The sequence below is a fragment of the Lemur catta genome, chromosome 3 (genome assembly GCF_020740605.2).
Source record: "Lemur catta isolate mLemCat1 chromosome 3, mLemCat1.pri, whole genome shotgun sequence".
Classification (NCBI taxonomy): domain Eukaryota; kingdom Metazoa; phylum Chordata; class Mammalia; order Primates; family Lemuridae; genus Lemur; species Lemur catta.
Window position 1 is genome coordinate 59,665,670 of NC_059130.1, and position 22,656 is coordinate 59,688,325.

Consider the following 22,656-nt stretch of genomic DNA (forward strand, 5'->3'; position numbering starts at 1 on the left):
TATACAATGAAAACTTAAACTAACTTGTGAATAATTAGAGAAAATCTGAATAATTGTCTTTCACACAGAGTTATCTCCTAGTGATATATTTACTGTGGCATTCATTATATAGCACTTAATTGATATTGTAATGAAATGAATCAAAAGAATTAATCCCCCTATATTTAATTCTGCATGCATTTGACTTTATGACAGCAAAAATATTTCACTTTATTTGCTACGTAAAGCCACATTTTGGCTGCTAGTATATGTACAAATACTAAATCCACAAAAAAATCCCATTAAATGAAAAACAATCCTACCAGGTAATGTCAAGTTTTGGGGTTTTTTGCCACGTGTTGCCTTTTTGCCTTGTTTTGGAGTTTTTGTCGCCATGGTTCTGACTTAGGCTGCATAAAGAGATGGTATCATTGGTAAATTCTGGTTTACAATTTCAAACATTATGCAGTATCATGCAGTAAACATAAGAATGTTTTCTAAGTTTTGCCCTGGGCTAAATCAACATGTATCTTTATAGAATGGGTGTTCAGTGACCAAAGGTTTATTGCAACAATCTTGCTGATAAGATCCTGCTGTTCTAGTGGAGCCATTCAGCTGAAGCACACTGAAGTGACCTGCCAAAATGTCAAGGTTTCGGCCACAGGCCCTGCCATGGGGGCACTACAGAGGACACTTGTTCACCTGCCTCCCACTGAAGTTCCCATCCCAGGTAGATGCTCTGTGCTACCTTGTGCTGGGCTGTCTGACAGGCATCCAAGATACAAAGATGAACTTGAAGTCCACTGGGAGAGACAGGCCCACAACATGTATGTATGATCATAATTTTAAAATTAACATAATTTAAATTGTACTTTTTCCTTGGTGAACACATAACCACTAAGGATTATTTGCACTGTCAGAGAATGTCTCCAAAAGTTTTCTGTGGAATTGCTCATCAATTTTGACGGTATGTGACACTAGCCAAGGTCATCACCAATCCAACCCTTCTTATCTTCTCAATGCTCACCTTTGCCCCATTTTGTTAAATGGTTTGGAGTGTGATTTCAGGAATCTACCCAGCAGGACTTAAAAACAAGTTCTGCTTTTTACCTACCAAGTGACTTTGGGCAAATTACTTACCTTCTTTAAGTCTCAGTTTATTCATCTATTTAATGGGGATAATAATAAAATCTACCTCTTGAGGTGATTGTGAAGACTTAAGGAAATAAAGTTTCATCATCATCAACTCAGTCATCTCAGACTAGTTTGCCTCATTTTAATAAATCAACACAGATTGAATATTTTTTCATAGCCCAGTCAAAATATCATGAGTTTTATTTTATACCTAGTTCTTTGATTATAAAATCTTTACCAAAGTGTAGGTGTGGGTATCTATGTGTTTGTGCATAAACATTTCCCTTCAGATTTTTTCACATGCATTTTTTTCAAATGCATGTCAGGTACAGTTCTAAGTACCTTACATGTATTTTTAATTTAATCTTAACCACATAAAAATTTTTATTGATATATAATTGTTGTACATATTTTGGGGATACATGTAATATTTCCATATATGTATGCAATATGTAATGATCAAATCAGAGTAACTGGGATATCCATCACCTCAAACATTTATCTTTTCTTCTCTTCTCCATTTTGACATATACAATACATTATTGTTAACTATAATTTCCCTCCTGTACTACTGAATACTGATTAACTGCATTTTATTATTACTGTTATTTTCATCCCAATTTTATGATGATAAAATAGAGGCCCTGAGAGGTCAGGGGACTTTCTGGAAGGGACACAGAGAACAGCAGGCGGTGGGCCCAGGCTGTGAGCCCAAACAGTCCAGCTCAATGGTCACACTCTCAACTTCTATACTAGATTATCCCCCAGATTTCAGTGATAATTGTTTGCTGTGTTTCATTACAAATGAAACTATTTAAACATAGTCTTTACCTAGAAAAGCATGATTTTATTATCTAATCAACATTTTATGATTCTGACCATTTAGGAATTTCTACTTTTTAAATATTCTGCAATGAATGGATCTGAGCCAACTTTTCAGACTGTCAAATATCTCCATCCCACTTCCCAGTCTTAGCATAATTTCAAATCTTGGATTTATTCCTTTTTTTTCAGAAGATTCTTTATCAACATACCCCTCTCCATATTCTGTCCCAGCTGCAGTTGGTCTAAAATGCTAGAAAAGACTCTTAACCACCACCGAGACTCACCCTCTGCACACACACACCCCACCACCACAACTATTCATTCCATACATATGTATTGAGTGACTACGATGCACCAGATACCACCCTAGGTGTTAGGGATACAGCAGTGAACAAAACAGGCAAAAAACTTTGTCCTGAGCAACCTACATTCTACGGAGAGACAGACAATGAACAAATAAAAGAGGAAAAGAATTAGTATGTTAAGTGGTGATAACTGCTAAGGAGAAAAATAAAGTAGGAAAAGGAGGAGAATTGTAGGAGCGGGGAGGTTGCAATTCTTTATTAGAAGAACCAGGAAAGGCTTCACTAAGTGACATTACACCAAAGACCTGAGGAAGGAAGAAGCCAGAAATGCAGATATCTGGGGGAGGAAGAGTGTTTCCAGGTAGAGGAAAGAGTAAATGTAAAGGTTCTGGGCAGGAGCACGCCTGACACATTAAAGAAAATAACAAGAAGGTCGTGATGGCTGGAGCAGAGGGAGAGGGAAAGACTAGAAATGAAGCTGGTCAGAGAGGTGATGGGGGTACATTAGCCAGCTTTGCTGCAGTAACAAATGACCCCCAAGCAACATACAACAAATATTTATTTCTTCTCATGTTATGTATTGTGGCCGTGGATGAGGCTGAAGGAGCAGCCCCTGTTTGACACATGCTGCTTTCATGACAGAGGAAAAAGCACGAGAGCTAATGGCTTCCTAAGACTTCTCCTTGGCACTGGCAGGCACATTGTCCCTCCTGCTCACATTGCACTGGCACAAGCAAGTCATACGGTCATTCCTAACAATGGGGGAGGAATTCTCTGCCTGCTTGGCAGTAAGTGAGAATGTATTATTCTCTTACAGGGAAGGGAGGTCATAGTTGGGAAATATAGTTGGGAACAATTGTATAATATACCACAAGAGGGCTGGGGCGTGTATAAGGACCTCAGCTTTCACTCTCCATGAGGTGGATGGTTTTGAACTGAGAAGTTACTTTACTCTATCCGCCTCACAATTTGAGGATCAGTATGACTACTGTGTTGAGAAAAGACTGCAGCAAGCAAACGGCTGAAGCAGGAGATCCAATTAAAAGTCATGTAATAATCCATGGGAGAGATGATGGAGCTTACATCAGAGAGCTGAGAGTGGGATGGAAAAAGTGATTGGACTCTGAGTATATTTTGTAAGTAGAGCCAATAGGATTTGGTGGTGACTTGGATGTAGGGTCTGAGAGAAGGGAAGGGATCAGGGATGACATCAGTGAACTTTGCCTAAGGAATTGAAAGCGTGGGTTGCCATTTACTGAGATGGCGACCTCATGGGAAGAGCAGATTTGAAAAGGAAGATAAGGAGTTCAAATGGGAGCATGTGAAGTTAGCCTGTAAACTGGACAATAAACTCTGTGAGCATGAGGATTGTGTTTATTTTCTATTATTGTAACTCCTGTAACTGGTACAGTGAACGTACTAAAAAAAAAAAAAGTTGAATTAATGACTCCTTGATCTCTGCTTCCCTTCTGCCATTCTTAGCCTCTGAATTTCCAGTCTAAACAAAAGGCTTTTGCCTATTGGTCTGTAGAATGACCTGTATGTATGCTCTATTAGTTTTCCATTGCTGCTGTAACAAATTATCACAAACTTTGTGACTTAAAACAACACAAATTTATTATCTTACAACTTTGTAATTCTGAAGTCTGATACAGGTTTCACTGGGCTAAAATCAAGGGGTCAGCTAGGCTGCATTCCTTTCTTTCTGGAGCCTTTAAGGAAGAATTGCCTTTTCCAATTTCTAGAGACCACCAGCACTTCTTCAAAGCCAGTGGGGCAGATGAAATCCTTCTCATATAGCACACTCTAACCTCTTCTTCCTTCCTCTTCCACTTTAAGGGCCCTTGCGACTACATTGGGCCCACCTGGATAATTCAGGATAATCTCCCTATTTTAAGGTCAGCTGATTAACAACCTTAATTTCATCTGTGACCTTAATTCCTCTTTAATTCAGCAGTAAATTAGGCAACAAAATTAGAACATGGATAAAATACATGCTGCCTTACCAGAACAGCTCATTTACTACTTTCACAGATATTAATTGACTTTTGTGTCTAAATTATTGACTAGTGACCAAGGGCAAAGTGACCTAGTGACTAGGTCCCGGTGACCAGGGACTAGTGACCTGGTTATTCAAAGGCTTTTAGAAGTCCCAATTCTTCTTAATTGAAAAACATAATATCTAAATTGCTAGGCATTAGAGATAGAAAAATTCATTAGCTGAGGTGAATATAGTCTAAAATGGAAAGAAAATGATTACTTTCGGAGAAGCCACCTTATATTGTATTTGTGTTTCAGGGAAAATTTGGTAGTTTATTTTAATAATTGCAAATAATAAAAATCCTACCAATATTATATCTAGAAAATAAATCACTTTTAATTAGAGGTACCTAAACCAAATGAGTAATGTGATCTGTATAATTTCAATAAACACATTTAGTCAAGGTTTATTTTTTATGGAGATCTTTCTTTTTTAAAAAAAATTTCCAATAAAATATTGCTTTTAAATTATAGCAGGGCTTACTAGATTTTTTCATAAAATTAATTGCATATTTCATATCTTCCAAATCTTACTTTTCCCATTAAATTATTAAAAGATTGTGAAAAATTTTCAATACCAGACATTATTTTACTCAGATTACTCTAAAATGCTAATTTTTCCTGTGCCCAGATGAAATCAATTCATAATTATTAGTAATAGCAAAGAAGATATTTCATCTACTCCTAAAGTAAAGGTTGTGCCTGACCAAGTGGCTTGCTTCATGATTGGTTTTCAAAGTACTAGAGCTGACTGGATTTCAAAACAGAAATTGTGGAAGGTAACATTTTATTAAAAATATTTTTTATATCAAAACCATTTATTTTCTTTGTAAATTAACTTACTCATTTCAGAATACCTTTTTGCTACTAATGTACAAAAGTCACATTTTCTACTTTGTGCATTGATAGCAAAAGACATTAGAGACTGACAAAAGTGGGTATTGGGTAAGTCCTCTGTATGCAGCAGGTCAAAACCTGTGACAGGGCTCCTTGACCATGAGCAGCACTGCATATACAGCTAGCTGCCCATAATCTGGTTCCAAACTCACTCTCTGGACTTGGCCAGGACTATATCTCTTTATGATACTTCACTTTAGGAGGATAATTGCTATAGATGAGGGGATAAGTGATACAAATTGAATTGACATAATACAGTGATTTAAACAGCTATTGATTTTCTTTCCACTTTATTCGTGTAATGCACTGTGAGAGTTGTCAGAATCAAAATGGAGTCATGTGTTGAAAACCCTGACAAATAGAGCTGAGAAGGGAGGATTTTCATGCACAAATGCCTGACAACAAGCACTATCACAGAAGACTATACAAAACTACAACCTTGCACAAAGGTCATTGCAACATTACACACACAAAAATACTTCTGTGAGGACATCTGCCCAGCAATTCCCTGTCCATCCTTAGACGGGTGCCACCCTTGTTATTGATCCTTGCAGCCAGAAATAATTATCTCCAAACAATTATATAATCCTCCTCATTTTTCCTTTAAGAGCCTTTGTCTTCTTTTACCTCCCCGAATACACACATAGTTTACTATGGCAGGAGTATTCCCATGGCAATTTCTGAATAAACATCATTCTCTTTTGGGGAGTCTCCCTCTGTTTGCCATTTAGGTGGACAGCACACACCTGTTTACATGCTCCCATTTGTTGCCTATATGTATGTGTGGCTTATTCCTAGCCATGAGATGCTGATTCTGGCTACAGGTCTCTTTCTCTTCACCTAGGGTCTTCCTTAGGAAAGTCTTACCATCCTGGGTCTTCTTCAATAAGCTGACCTTATTTAGGTAGTCATTGTAAGGTTTTTTGGACTGGCCGGCGCCAGAGAAAGAACGACGAGCAGAGTTAAAAGGGATAAGTAAAGAGGCTTTATTGGAGCGCTCCCAGGTGGGGGTAACGAGTCCCAAGAGAGAGGGACCCGGGCAAGGTTCCCAGGTCCCGGGGGAGAGAGAGAGAAACCTGAGAAGTCGCACCACCCAGAAGTTTGAGTGGGTTTATATGTTTTTTTAGGGCTGGGGGTGGGGGTTTCTTTGGTGGAAATATTTATGGCAGGGAGAGCAAGGAACTTTCTGTTGCAGTTTTAGGGCAGGTGTGGGGAAATAGGAGGGGCTGGTGGTATGGGTGGACTCCAGGAACCCTGAGGGACTCCAGGAGCCGAGACCCTTGTCATGGTAACCATCAGGTGTGGTTATTCTTTTAACTCAGCTGGGCCTAGCAGGCATTGTTCTTGGCAGGTCTCGTGGGCCTTTTTCTTTTTTTCATTAGGGAGGGGAGGGGTGCCCGCCACCAGCCTTACAGTCATCATCCTCTTTTCTCTTCCCAAAGTATTTATACTGTCATCATGCTTGCCTCTCATTTTTTTTTTTAAAGAGACATTTAGAATAGAATCCAAAACTAAAATTTTGGGCATCTGGTAAAATGTCTCCAGGAACTGCTGAGTCTTCATAAATCTCCACTAACTCCCTGATTAAGCTTCAGAGTTCTCCTGGGCTCTTCAGCTGTCTTTTGGCAAGTACACAACATTCACCACCCCCAGAGATACCCATTCATACAGTGGTTCCTATTAGTCTGCTACTCTTGTTTCTTCCCCTTCATACCTACTTCTACTTCTTGCTGAGATTGGATATTTACTCATTTAAGTAGATGTTATCCTATTAGTTCTCCCTTTGAAATGCCTCCTGAATTTCAAGCCCTCCTTTCCCATAGCCTCTTCTGGTTCACACCTTCAATGTGTCCTCCCAGACTGGTGCTCCTAACCTGTTTTATGCCATGAACCTTTCTGGCAGCCTGGTGAAGCCCATGCATCAGAAGAAAACAAGGGATTACAAGGGAGATAGATTACATGGAAATATACAGTTATTAAAATATTTTTAAAATTAAATAATACTTCTTTATTAACATGTTAAAAATAAGATCTAGTAGTCATTCTAATAACTACCTTAATTCTCAGGTAGCAATGAGCATAAATAATATATCCACAATATCTGTAATGTAATATGAAAAGAGCTGTAATTTGTTTTGGTGACAAAGTCACGAATCCTGCTAATACTACTGTGGTTTTTTACCAAATGCTTATATTTCAATTGGTGGTTACTGAAAATAAACATGTAATTTTTCTTAATCCATATATTCTCCTTCCCCACCCCTCCCCCTAGATCATAGACACTTAACTGGCCTCCCTGCCTCTGTTCTAACCAGAACACTCACTCATGAGGCTCGTCTTCAGAACTCTCTTCCTAAAATGCGTATCTTCCCTGTATAAAGACTTTTGTGGGTCCCTATTGTCCATAGCAGCATCTCTTCCAGTATTCTAGAAATGGAGCTCATTTGAAATGCAGATTTCCTGGACTCCCTCTCATTCTGCAGATCTAGGGTGAAGCCTGGGACTCTACACTTTTAGAAGTACTACAAGGCAGTCTTGCTCTGGTGATCAGCAGACCAGACTTTGAAAAACCATGTAGAATCCAAACTTGTATATACGGCCTTCAGCACCCTTCACAGTCTGCCCCACCACACCCACCTTTCCAGTTCTACTCAAGCCTCACAGGGTTATCGTCCATTCCCAAACAGTCCTGGGCCATCCCACCTCCCTCTCTGGAGAATCCCCTTCCTTCTCAGCCCTCCTGCTCCTCCAGCTCCTCACTGTGCATGCATCTCTCTGCTTGCTTAAAAATTACTTATCCTTCAAGGCCTGACTCCAGAATAACCTTCTTTCCAACCCCCCCTGACTTTCTCACTTGGGGTGAACAATCTTGTTCTCCCTGACACTTTCTAATCACACTGTGTGTAACTAATTATGCCAGGCCTCTGCAAGGGCAGAGGGCCTCAAACTCAGCTGCCTGAAAGATTGCTGTGAATTCATTCAGCATTCAGCATACACTGGGGAAGAGAGAAAAAGTATTGAGCAGCAATTAGGTATGAGGTAGTCACTAAAGGAATAAGACAGCGTCCTTACTTTCAAAGAGTTTATGTTCCTGGTTCATCTCCCTCACTCTTTACTCCAGCCCTTTCTTGACAGTCCTGAAGTCATCTCTCTAACTACTTCAGCCCACATTGATCTTTTCTTTTCTTTTTTTTCTTCTTGCAATTACCTGTGACCAAATGATCTTTTCTTTATTGAACCCCCCCATACTGATGGATAACCAGAATCATGCTGTTTTCGAATTCATTTGTTCATGGTTTATTGAGTTACTACTATGTACCAGGCAATGTGATAGGTATTGGGCATGTATAACCTGTGAATAAGACAGTAGCTGTCCTCAAAGTTCTTAGAGTGTCGTTAACTGATGTCTTGTTGCTATTTTTGTCTCCCTGGCTAGGCTGGAAGCTCTTTAAAAACAGGGAAAGTTTTATAATTTTTTGTAGTCTTCATTGTCATTAGCACATTGCTGGCACAGCAAGTATTTTAATGCCCTGGAAAGAGTAAAATACTTGTTTTCCATTGCCTCCCTTCGCATTCAGAGCTTCCCTTACCTGATGCTGCCAAACTAAAGGGAAAGAATCCTCTTTGTAGAACCCAGGAGGAAAGCTCCTTCGAGAGCTGGAGATGAATGTTTGACTCTTCTTTCTCAGAAAAACAAATCCCAAAGGCACGAACTGCAGCTCCTCGGCCGGTTGTTGCTAGGACGCATCCGTTGCTAAGAGTAAAGAGGCGAGTCCTCTGCTGAGATTGACAAAGCATCACCACCAATAGCGTCTGCTTCCTAACAGGCTCTTTCAAAGCAGACTTGTGATTGGTTACCGTGATGGGACGAAACCCAATGCGCGCCGAGGGATGGCCGCGGTTTTCCACTAGCAAAGAGTTTTGTAATTGAGGTACGTTGATGACAGTGCCAGGTCGGACAGGTTCGGCCCCATGCCTCACACCCACCGCAGCCTCACCCGAAGGGGACTCCTTCTGGGCTGTGGACTCTAGGAGCCAGGAGGGAAGGGTGTTATGAAGACGTCGGCTCAGCATCCCTGGGGCGGCTTCCCTGCCTGCCCCCTGCGGCGAGAGGGGCCCTCCTGGGAACCCACCTTGGATTCAGGCGTGGGGAGGAAGTTGGGCACCATTGCGTGTCGTGGGCACCCCAGAACTTCTAATGGGTTACATTTTCCTCTTGCCAGAATAACTGTTGTCTAGAGTTTGACTTAAACTAGAAGTCTGAGTCTCTGGGGAAGAAACTTGAATCCCTGAAGGTTCATTTATTCTATGATTATGGGTCCTATGAGATTCATACAGTGAAGCTCATCTCTCTGAACACTGTTTCCCCCCTCCCTTTCCTTTAAAAAATAATTATAACTGCCTAATTTGTAAACTGGCAGAACTTAATAAAGTAATGGAATTGACTGTTGTAATTGATCTAAATTAATTTTTATACCAAATTTAAATGAAATATTTAATTAAGAAGAGGCTTAGATTTATAACATGAGATTTAATGATCCTAAATGAATATAAAATTTTCGTGATGTGTAGAAGGATCATGTAGATTCTTTCAAATTTCTGAAGAATTTGTATTTACTACAGAAATCATGAAGAAAAAAAAAAAGCCTAGGAAGAGGTCTTATCTAAACATTGTGACAGTCTTTTCTCAGGCTTATCCACTCCTCCACACAAACTTAGTTTTTGTTCCTGGGCTCGGTCCTCAGTCTTCTTTTTTCACTCTTTGCACTCTGCTGGTGCATCATATATTCCTCTCATCTTCAACCATCACCTCTTAACATATCAGTGATTTACATTTGATATTCTCAGCCTAATATATCTCAAGTTACAGAATTGAATTTCCACTAGCTATTGGACATTTCCAACTATCTATCTAGTTCAGTTCATAGTGTTTAATAGTTGCTAAATAAGGATACTGACTGAAAGAGTGAATGAATGAATTACTGTACCACAGGGACCACAGTTTAGCAGAGTCAAAGTCAACTCATTATTTGTCAGAAACTTTTTTTCCTCCTTTATTTCCTTTTTTAGGTAATAGCATCACTGTGCTATTTCTAATTTGCAAAAACTAGAAATCTGAGAGTCATCCCTGACTCATCATCTACTGACCACAGTCAACATATCACTAAGTCCTGTCATTTTTGTTTCTTAAATATCTCTCAAATAATCCGTTTCCTCTTAGCCATCGTCTGCCTCTGCCTTATTTCAGGTATGCCTTATCTCTCACCTAGTTGGTAGTAATAGTCTCTTGATTTGTTCTATCTCCTTCCCTCTAATTTACTTGCCAGGTTGCCAGAGAATGTTCTAAATCAGAGATCCTGACATCACTGTGCTTAAATATTCTCAATCTGGCACATGATACCCTGTACAAATAGGGATTTGAAAGATTCCAGAAAGATATCTGGAATGTAATGAATTATTTTTTCAACCTCATTTCCTACCTCTTTCCCCAGCCCACCCCATGTTTTAGTTCGGTTCTTCTCAACAGAAGACCCCTAAATACTGATGGGCATGAAAACACAAGAGTTGGGGGGTGGTAGTAGGCTGATGGTGAGAAGGGTTATATAATAGCTGAAGGAGACTTCTGCAACTGAGATATATTTTGTTTCCTATAAAGAATTCATCAAGTTTTTACATTCCACTCTACAATGCATTCATGTTTGCTTTAATTTTTTAAAACATCTAAAGTCACTATTAACTAAAATTGACACAAAATTGAATAAACACAAAGAACCCATGGGCAACTGTGACATGCTCATCCCATGGATTTCCACAGCCCCTGACATACTGCTGCACAGGCCCAGGAGTTGGTGTGTCTCAGCCTGAGACCAGAGCTCTGAGTACACGTAGCTCCTGACTGCTCCCCTTTGTCATGTCCTGTCACAACTGTGTGTCTGCTCATCCAACTGCCTCCACCTCAATCTGTAATGCCATTGTTCATCTTCATTACTTGGTAAACTTCTGCTTATTTTTCAAGACCCAACTCAAATGTCACCTTCTCTATAAAGCCACATAGGCACTCAGTAGAATTAGTCACTTTTTCCTCTGTTTTTCTATTATAGCAAGTATTACATTGTGTTGCAGTGGCTTGTTCACAAGGATATCTCCCCCTCTAGACTTTAGGGCAGGGATGGCATCTCACTCCTGTATATCTCCATTGTCTAACATAGTGTCTGACATAGGTGGTGTTTAATAAAATATATACTGAATTATTTAATTGATTGACTATTCTTGAAGGGAAATTGAAAAGAAGCTCTTTAACAAAAGTTGCTTTGTATTCTTCCAAAGAATTTCCTTTTCTTAAAAAAAAATCCATAATCCTTTGCAGATTTAAGGAAGTAAGGATTGTAACCTTGTGATTTGGGTTAGACACCAAGCCCTTTTGTCATCTTTTCTTTAGAGATACCCCAAGGGGATGTCCATTAAATGTAATGAGTCATAAGTCACAATACCAAGAAAGTTAGAAATTAAAAATGGGAAATGTCTAGTAATTTCTTCATATTATAAACTCATGATTGACCATCTGTTCTTTAACGGGAGTGGTCAGAAATGAAACAGCACCATGGTGGCTAGTGAACACTTGCATGTTCTTCCAAAGGATGCTGAGTTAAATTTTCCTGAAATGTGAAGATATTTAAAAATTAGTTTTAGTTTTATTAGTTGAGTGAAGATGTAATGAGACAAGAAGTCATAACTTAAAATATTTCTCTGATTCTTTGAGGACATCTTGATAAATTTCAGATTGGGTTTACAAAAGGATAATCTGACAAACTGACAAATTAGATATGAGGTGGATTTTTACTAATCATTTTGTTGAGTAACTCTCCCAACCCTTATATGGATATATTTTTTGAAAAAAAAGTTAGCTCAGAAACCAGGGGTGTAGGATCCTATTTATGCCTGGGAGGCAAAAGTGTCCTTGTTTGAGCCCTAAACTGCTGGGATTACCACATGTTGGGGGAAATCACCACGGCCTATTGCAAGAGGAACTGAGGAGCACTGCAGAAGAGTATTCAGCTTCAGAAATGAGAAAACGAGATAGAAAAGCCTGACCTAGGTACAAAGATTTAGCTGTTGGAAGAATAGGCCAATTGTGGCAATTCTAGAAAAAATGGACTAAACCTTCAAGGACAAATTAGAATATGTGCAACACTGAAGTGAGGAGAAAGGCTTTATTACTACTTCTGTACAAAATGGCTTGATTCTGCTGGGGATTAAGGAGGACACAGGCTCCACCTGGCTCCAGAAATTGTTAACCCTTCCCACAAAGGAAGGCAGGTACAGCTGATCACAGGCTGCAGGCAACAGATGTCTCCAGAGGGAACAAGGCAAGGGTCAAGGCAAGGGCTGAAGAGAAAAATATGGGGCCATGTGGTAGCAGAGTGGACTTATTTGTGAGCATAGGTGAGACTCCACTCCCTGCATGCAGAAACAGTTGGCGATGTGAGAGGCATTGTATAATGGTTATAGTCCGTCCCTACAGTATCATCAAGCACACAATGAATACCAGTTCTACGTGTATAATGATTATGCCTTTAAGGACTTCAAATATTTTTAAAGTGGAGTCACTTAAATAATACCGTATTTAAAGTAAGAAAATTATGTTGAAGCTTAAATTTGTCACTTTCTGGATGAAAGGCATTAGACAGGCTCTTAAACTCTCTAAATTTCATCTGCCAAATGATGATACTTTCCTCAGGGCCAGGGCAGATAAAAGGTGAGGTCAATCACATTGCTTCCCTAGGGACATTCTTCAAAAGATATTAAACTTCCCTGCAGTGAATTGCAAATAGGTTGTCAATTAGTTAGGGTTTCCACAAGAGACTTTTTACACAGCAGGAGAAAGATAAATTTATTCGTCTCTCAACCAAATAGACAGCTTCAGATTCGATATAAAATCTATGTTGAAAATTCTTGCTATATGAGGGTACAAATCATGAAGTTCAACCAAACGGTAATACTCCCATGCTGAGTTTAGTCAGGTTTAAAATCTAAATTTTGAGCAAGTCAGTACACTCCCCAAAAGTTGTCTAGTTTGGAAAATTGTGTTTAATAAATTATTTCAAATGTAAAAAAAGGATGTTTGTTAACAGAAATCAGTTTTTCCCTATTTCCACCAATAAATGGTGAACAACTTTTTAAAGAGTATTAATATGAAGGGGTGCCAAATTGTTAGCTTGTACAGATTGCCCATAGATCTTAATCTGGCCCTTTGCTGTTGCATTGTCATGAAAAGGCCAGCAGAGTGCCTCAAATGTGGTATACACTGAAGGAATAGTTGTTGAATCAGAATTAATCTTAAATTCTGCTCAAAATGAATTTGTAGACATTGCCTCTATTCTTTGGTGACTATCCAGCTGTCTACTAAACATTTCCACTTGGACTGTCTCATACACAGTTATGCAAAGCATGGCCCTTGGATCCCAGCCAGGAAATATTTGTTACTAGCTCACTAGTTCATGAAATATTTGTGACCCACCTGCAACAAAAGAAGTACAGAAATTAAAAGTGTTTAAAAAGTTTTTAGCAAGTTGACAGAGTAACTCTATGCTATGTATGAACAAAATTGAGGTCTGTCTTCATTCCATTTTTCTGGCAATTTATTTGTACTGTATTTTACAGAAGTATCAGTCTGTGAGGGAAATGAAAACAAAACAAAGCCAACTAGCCCTTTAACAGATAGTCTGAGTAGCACTTTATAGACATCTCAAATATACATTCAAAATTGAACTCCTGACTCTTTCCACCTACCTGCATCTTCTGCAATCTTCATCTCAGCTGATGGCAATTTCATCTTTATGGTTGCTCAGCAAAAACTTAAAGTCATCCTTGATGCCTCTTCTTCCATCCTTTACACTTTGGAAATATATTTTCAACACTGCAGCCAGATGGGTGCACTTTGGGGCTGGGAGGGAACATCTGGGACATCTGTGTTTATTTGAGGCACCAAAGCAGCAGGAGGGCTCCATTGTAGGAGTGGGAGTGGGTGGGTGGGGAGGACCTAGACTTCGAAGCAGCAAAACCCCTGCCCCTCACAGGCTACCCTTGGAGTGAGTGCAGCGTGGATGCAGCAAAGTTGCCCTGGTGGGCTCAGGGCTCTCCAGGCAGCTGCAACTGGGCCCAAACACTCAGCCCTCCCTCCCCTTAACCAGCACCAGACAGATGTTCACACTCACACCTGCACAGCACCCACCCACCCACGACCACACGCCACCCACATTCACAGGCCCCCTCTCCCCATCTGGCTCAGTCTTCCTGGGGACCACCAGGGCTTGGGGCTTAGGTGTCCTTCCCAGGTGTCCATGGGACTGAGTTCTGACCCTGGAACCCTAAGACTCCAGGAGGACCCTCATCCTTTCCTCGGTCCCCCAAAAGAGGTCACATCATTGACCCCAAAAGTAAAGGTAGCTGGCCCCACTTGGGGAGGTGCTCTTGCAGGTGTAGGTGCAGGGGGTGTGCCTGACCCTGAGGCTCTGGGGCCAAGGGGTTGGAACCAGGCAGGTGAGCCGCAAGGAGTGGGAGGCTCTGACATCTTCTTGGGATCTGGGAGGGGCTGGGCTTTCCTTTCTGAGATAGAGGTCGGGGGAGAGGGAGCATAGGGTCTCAGTGGTCAGGGGCCAGGCCACCGCAGAGTGGGCAGAAGGCTGAGCAGGAGCCCGAGGCCCAGCGGGGCGGCCCTGGCCAGCAGCCCACCGTCGGCCGCGCAGACATTGTGCCGGAAGGTCGGGCAGACGCTCTGGAGCCCCTGTTCGGGGTGGGGCCAGAGTCCACGACGTTCCCAATGCCAGGGGCGGCAGGTAGAGTCACAGAGTAGTTGTTCTGATTTGTACAGAAGCAAACCAGGGAGTGGGCCTCCGCCACACCCAGAAGGGCCGCCAGGCTGCACCAGCAAGAAGACCTTCATTCTGGAGGCGACAGACGTCCCTATCTACAAAGCCGCAGAACCCTGTCCCCTGCTGGACACGGCGACCGACGACGCGGACGCCAGGGCCTCACGGAGCTCCCCAGGCATCTCCAGCTCCAGACCTTGACAGCCTTGGCTACTCCCCGGGATGCATTTTAAAAACAGTCAAATCATGTCAGTCCTCTGCTCAAAACCTTCCAATAGCTCCCATTTTGCTCTACTTAAAAGCCAAAGTCCTCACAAAGGCCGACAAGGTCCAGAATAACCTGTTTTCTATTATTAGCTTGATTTCCTCCCATTGCTCCTGGAGGCTCGCAGGGCTGCAGACAGTCTTTGGGGTAACTCAGACACACCTGGCAGACAGCTGCTGGAACACTTAAGCTAGATATCCTTCAAGATGTTGCTAAAATGTTAACTGCTCAGTGAGGCCTACCCTTCACCCTCTTTAAAATGGCAACTTCTCAGCACTCTTCATTTTCCCACTCTGCTTTATTTTTGCTCGTAGTATTTAATATTTGTCACCTCCTAACACACTGCATAATATACTATTTATATTCATTGACTGTCTTTGTTCACTAAAATGTAAACTCTACAGGGGCAGGGATTTTTGCCTTGTTTACTGCTGCATCCTCAGTGTCTAAATAAATCTATGCCTGGCATATAGAAGGCATGACATAAATGTTCATTAAATAATTTGGAACAACCACTTTGAGAGCCATTTGGCAGTATCTGTTAACTGAAACTGTATATATCCTATAAACTAGCAATTCTACTCCTGGATATTTACCCTAGAGAAACTTCTACACATGTGCATAAGGAAATTGTTCATGGATGTTCACTGCAGAATTTTTTTTGTAATGGCAAAAGATGGAAACAACCTCAATGTCCATCAGTAGTGAAATGGATAGGATGATATGGTATAGTCAATAAATTACAATAAAGCTGCTAAAATAAGTAAACTTGCATACATATAGCTAAAGCAAAAATAATGAGGTAAGTGTTGAAGATTATGAACAGAACAATGCTATCTTTGTGAGCAAAAACATGCATGAACTATTTCTGTATGTGATGAGCACTTGTGTTTGGAAAAATATTACAAATGGACCAAGATGATTCAAATTCATGGCAGAGGGTTGCATTTGGGGAAGGATGGTTAACTTTATAATGCTTTATTTTTTATAAATTAGGAAGACTGAAAACAAATAAAACAAAATGTAAAATTTGTTCAATTTAGGGGTTGTGGCTGTTGAGTGGGATTAATATGTTATTCTTTGTACTTTTCTGTATCGGAAATTTTCCCCAAATTAAAAAAATTGTCTGGACTACAAAATCCTTAAGAGCAGGAACTATGTCTTATTCATATTTCCATCAACAGTGTCTAATACCCTTACTGAAATAAGAGTCCTCAATACTTGCTGAATTTATATGTGTTATTAATAAATAAATAAACATTTTATTGAGAAAAAAGAAATTAAGGGGGGAAAGAAGATGAATGGTACAGATATAAGGAGACAGAAAGGTAAAAAATATTTTGGGTTTATATATATGTGACTTAACATCCATGTTACCTGAGACTTTCAGCTGGCCTATCTTACTCTTTTTTTATTTTATTTATTTTTTTGAGACAGAGTCTCACTGTGTTGCCCGGGCTAGAGTGCCATGGCATCAGCCTAGTTCACAGCAACCTCAAACTCCTGGGCTCAAGCGATCCTTCTGCCTCAGCCTCTCGAGTAGCTGGGACTACAGGCATGTGCCACCATGCCCGGCTAATTTTTTCTATATATTTTTAGTTGTCCAGCTAATTTCTTTCTATTTTAGTAGAGAGGGGGTCTCGCTCTTGCTCAGGCTGGTCTCGAACTCCTGAGCTCAAACAATCCACCCACCTCGGCCTCCCAGAGTGCTAGGATTACAGGCGTGAGCCACCTCGCCCCTGCTGGCCTATCTTACTCTTAAACAGTTAGGATTTTTGAGATGACAAGAAGATAAAGATGTGAAAAAAGCTGCCTTCCATCCAGCAGATACCAAGAATGTCATAGGGATCTTGTTGGTTATTGTGGTAGTGTTTCCAAATTCCCAACAGAAATATCTGTGGATTCAGATTCTGAATCTTTGTGATTCAGAAAAAAAATGGAATTTCTGAAATAACAAATTATTTTGTATTTTTCATAACACTTTATTTACATGTTTTTAAAATATAATGAGTAACCATAATAATAAACAGTGAATCATTTTTCTGTGCTAGGATTATACTAAAAGTTTCAGAGGTTTCTTTTTGTTTAACAAAGATAATGAAAGCATGATTTATTATTATTATGAACTAGTTTATTGAACAAGATTATATACTTCAATTATATGTAATAATGGTCACAACCATCATAGATATTTCATAATAAAAATCATTAAAAGAAGGAAGCATTAATGCACAATAAATTCTAAATAAAATCTTTTTTAAAATAAAATAAAAATGTTTAGTATTTTAAAAGTTATTCTTCAAATGACATTTTAAAACACATTAAACAATTGCCTTATGTGATAAATTTCATATTTGTTTTGTAACATGCATTTCAAATGAAAGAAAGTTTCTTTCATTCTGCACTTGATGTTGGTTCAGTTGTTAAAAGTGCTTTCAATAGCATTATCAGATTTGACATTAGGGCATATGTTACTTTATATAAGCTTATTTACTTTTTTAACAATGAAATTATTTTGTCTGTTTTACAAAGAAGTATGCCCTTTATATTTAAACAATGGAAAATGCAGCAAACATGATTGAGTAATATTCAAATACAGTCATGAATCATTTAATGACAGAGTACATCCTGAGAAAGGTATCATCAGGCAATTTTGTCATTGTACAAATGTCATGTAGTGTACTTACACAAACCTAGATGGGGTAGCCTACTACACACCTACGCTATAGACTATTGCCCCTAGGCTACAAACCTGTACAGCATGTTACTGTAATGAGTACTGTAGGCAGTTGTAACACAGTGATAAGTATTTGTGTATCTAAACATACCTAAATGGAGACAAGGTACAGTCAAAATATGATATAAAAGATAAAAGATGGTACACCTGTATAGGGCACTTACCATGAAGTTGCTCTGGGTGAGTCAGTGAGTGAATGGTGAGTGAATGTGAAGGCCAGGACATTACTGTACACTACTGTAGACTTTATAAACACTGTACAGTTAGGCTATACTAAATTTATTAAAAAAATTTTTTTCTTCAATAATAAATTAACCTTAGCTTACTATAAGCTTTCTTACTTTCTAAGCTATTAAATTCTTTCAACTTTGATTCTTTTGTAATAATTCTTAGCTTAAAGCACAAACACATTGTATAGCTGTATAAAAATATTTTGTTTATATCCTATTCTATAAGGTTTCTTTCTATTTTAAGTTTTCTTTTTCTTTTTTTTTTGAGACGGAATCTCACTCTGTTGCCTGGGCTAGAGTGCCGTGGTGTCAACCTAGCTCACAGCAACCTCAAACTCCTGGGCTTAAGTAATCCTGTTGCCTCAGCCTCCTGAGTAGCTGGGACTACAGGCATGTGCCACCATGCCCGGCTAATTTTTTTTATATATATTTTTAGTGGTGCAGTTAATTTCTTTCAATTTTTTAGTGGAGACAGGGTCTTGCCCTTGCTCAGGCTGGTCTGGGACTCCTGAGCTCCAATGATCTGCCCACCTCGGCCTCCCAGAGTGCTAGGATTACAGGCATGAACCACCACTCTCGGTCTAAGTTTTCTTATTATACTTTTAAAACTTTTTTGTTAAAAACTAAGACATAAAAACACACACGTTAGCCTAGACCTACACAGCTTCAGGCTCACTGATATCATTGTATTCCGCCTCTACATCTTATCACACTGGAAAATCTCCAGGGACAATAACAGGCATAGAACTGTAGTTTCCTATGATAACAATGCCTTCTTTTGAAATACGTCCTGGAGGATCTGTTTGAGGCTGTTTTAAGTTACCTTCTTTTTTTTTCACAAGTGGAAGAAGTTCACTCCAAAGTAATGATAAAAAGTATAGTACAGTGAATACATAAACCAGTAACATAGTCATTTATTATCATTATAAATTATGTACTGTACATAATTGTATGTACTATACTTTAATAGACAGGCAGAATGGTAGGTTTATTTACACTAGCATCACCACAAACACCTAAGTAATCTGTTGCACAACACATCAGTAGGCCAGGGGTGGGGAACCTGCAGCCTTAAGGCCACGTGTGGCCTTCTAGGTCCTTAAGTGCAGCCTTTTGACTGAATCCAAATTTTACAGAACAAATTCTTTATTTTTATTAATACATTTCTGTTCATATTTTGATTTTATATTTAAAATGAACATATTTAAAATACCAAAGAATAAAATAAATTTCAATGTAATAATCCTCCCAGATCGACTGGCATAGGTAGAACATTAGTGAGCCATAAGGGCTAACTCAACGCCTGCTACACTCATGATTTGGTTCTAACTTCCCCTGCCTGACTGGTGCTACTATCTCACAAGGCTGGCTGGTGAGAGTTTATGGGGGTCAAGTATGCCAGTCTGTTACGAGCTTTTGGTGAAGGTGTGCTGTGTTTCTGTTTGAAGTAGAATTTGTGGATAGTTGCACAGCTCAACAGTATTTTTAAATCCTGTCTGCTTAACAGCCCATCATGTCAAAGAAGATCAAGAGAACACTGAAGGAATAAAACAGATTTTTAAATGAGGATTGGGAATTACAATATTATCTCGCTTCTGCTAAAGATAAGATGGTTTGCTTGCTTTGTGATACTGCAATATCAACATTAAAGAAATTCAATGTTCATCAGCATTATAACACTCATAAGGACCACAAATATTTTAAATTAGGGGAAGAGGCATGGAAGGTTGTATTGCAGAATTAAAAGATGAAAAGCAAAAGCGAAGTCAATTCTTTCAAGCAGCAATAAGACCTGGAAATAATACCACTGAAACAACTTATAAAGTAGCTTGTACACTTGGGAAAAAAGGGAAGCCATTCAGTGATGTAGAAATTGAGAAAATGCATTGTCAAAGTTGTATAACAGAGTAGTCTCCCCTCCTCCCATAGATATGGAAAGGAAATATTGACAGTGGGGGAATATGTAACAGACGGAATGGTCTGAAAAAAATGGCAAAAATATTTTCTGTCTCTTTAAAACGTTCTCCATGCCTTTTGAGAACTAAAACCTGCACCCCTGCCTGGGCCAGTAGTTGTTCTTTGTGCTACAGGAGATGGCTCAACCCAGACCTGGCAAGAATTATCAACTGTAGTTGAACAGCAATTGCCTAAATCTGAGAACCCACCCTTTAAAAGCTCTGTATTTCTGCTTATTATGAGAATAATGGCATTTTTCAGACAGTAGTCTCCATCCTCCTCCTTTGCCAGAAAAGTAATAAATTTCTCTTTCCTTCTTCTCAAACTACTCATCTTTGTTCATCTGATGCGGCACTGGGGACAAGCGCTGAGTGCTGAGCTTTCAGTAATAGTTGTAGGATGCTTAGAACCTAATAACATTTCAAAGTGCAAACATTGCCTTTTTCCAAGAGAACCATAACTGATTGGTAGCATGAATTAGCCTTCAACTTAACAGAACAACTTCATGTAATACTTCAAAAGAAAAAATGACATTATTCAATCGTTCTGGATGAATTAACTGATACTACTGACTTGGTGCAGGTTTTATATTTCATTTGGGTCATAACAGAAGGTTTTCTTTGTTATGAAGAGTTCCTCACTTTGGGCACTCTTGCAAACAGAACACAGGGAATAGATATGTTCAATAACTTTGAAGATAAATGTTTTGAAGTTGGATTGAATTTGTTAAATTTAGTGAGTGTATATACAGATGGTGCATCTTCCATGACAAGAAAACATGAAGGGTTTATTGCACAGATAAAAAAGTATTAACAGATCCAGATGCTCTCATTTCTTTTCATTGTATCTTGCATCAGCAAAATCTCTGTGCTAAAGCTACTATTTTCAGTGACACTTTGTAACAAGTTATAAGTATTGTTAACTATATTCCTACAAATGTAACACAGTGTAACATGCTAAAGTTGAATGATAAGGTATTCAGTGTGGATTTGCCATATCATTCTAAAGTGCATTGGCTATCGCAGGGACAGGTGTTAGCCAAAATTTTATCTCTGTGAGAACAGCTAGTTACATTTTATGAAGAACAGAATCAGCAATGTGAATTATTGAAAGAAGATTTCTATAGGAATGTAGCATTTCTGTGTGATATCATGTCAAATCAAAAAGACTTGAATATTTTTTTGCAAGGTAAAACTAAGTCTATATGTGATATGTGGCAAAAATCCAAGCATTTTGAAAAAACCTTTTTTTTTCCAAAACACTTCTAGAAAAGGAAATTTCACATGAACATTTTCCCCAGTTAGGAAAGGTCATTGATGAACAGGATGATATATGTGAATCATTTGAAGAATATGCGGCTATTATAGACCTATTAATTGGAGAATACAATGAAAAGTTCACTGACTTTGAGAATCATGACATCACACTCAAATTAGCATGTCAGCCTCACCTAGTTGATATCACCAAGGCACCAAAAGAACTAAGACGGAATTAATTGAGCTCTCAGTAGATGATATTTCAAAATCATTGTTTGATGCCCAGAAAGATCCAACTGAAATATGGAAAAATGCAGTAGAATACCCACGCCTTCAGCAACATGCCTGAAAAAATGCTGTCTTGCTTTTCAAACACTTATTGTCGCAAATCTACATTCTCCTTCCTAACCCAAATCAGGATGCCCTTAAGGTCACAAATGACTGATATCCATCTAGAGGATCAACTGAAACTGTGGACTTCCATGCTGCAACCAAATATTCAAGTGCTTTCCAACAAAAAGCAGACATAACAAAGTCATTAAAAAGCTAGTTAACTTTAAAGTTAACAAATAGTTTTCATTTTTTGAGATTATTAAGTACATAGTAGTTAGATTTTTACAAAATAATGCATTTTAAGTGTATTCAATTGAAATTTCTTGAATGCAGCCTTATTTGATTACAGCTAAATTATTGTGGCTTTCCAACATGAAATTTTCCCCACTCCTGCACTAGATGATAGGAATTTTTCAGCTTCATTATAATCTTATGGGATCACTGTCATATATCTGGTCTGTCCTTGACCGTGTTATGCCTTGTATGACTGTAATGTAACTTTTGTATCTCCCAGCAACATCAACAGCATTATATTAAATCATATGTTGAAACTGCCAATTTAGGGATTTATTTTGCTTTCAAAACTTATTTCCTAAAATACTATTCATTGGAGTAGCACAATGCATTCTATGTGTATATATGTATTAATGTTTATTTTCTTTGCAAGAATGACTCACTAGCAAGTCTAGAAATACACACTTATAATATGGCAAAAGTTAAAAGCAACTCTGACAGATTAGATCTTAACTGCTTCTCTTTTATGCACTCCTCTCCTGCTTTCTAGAAATGTTTACCTAAACCTTTGACTCTGAATGTAAGTATTTCCTTTC

General features: G+C 39.0%; 2 protein-coding genes across 3 annotated transcripts in view; one reads left to right on the forward strand and one right to left on the reverse strand.

Annotated features, from left to right (window-relative positions):
- DNAI3 (dynein axonemal intermediate chain 3) overlaps positions 1-8,953 on the reverse strand; it is a 71,240-nt gene extending 62,287 nt beyond the window's left edge. For both annotated transcript variants that reach the window (XM_045547629.1, XM_045547628.1), the window contains exons 1-2: positions 8,771-8,953; positions 303-389 (exon numbers count right to left, since the gene is read on the reverse strand). In XM_045547629.1, coding sequence (XP_045403585.1) covers positions 303-375 — 73 coding nt within the window. In that variant the 5' untranslated portion in view covers positions 376-389; positions 8,771-8,953. The remainder of the gene's footprint in view (positions 1-302; positions 390-8,770) is intronic.
- The window catches only part of MCOLN3 (mucolipin TRP cation channel 3), a 123,846-nt gene that overhangs the window by 69,350 nt on the left and 31,840 nt on the right, over positions 1-22,656 (forward strand). The gene's annotated exons all lie outside the window — the stretch shown is intronic.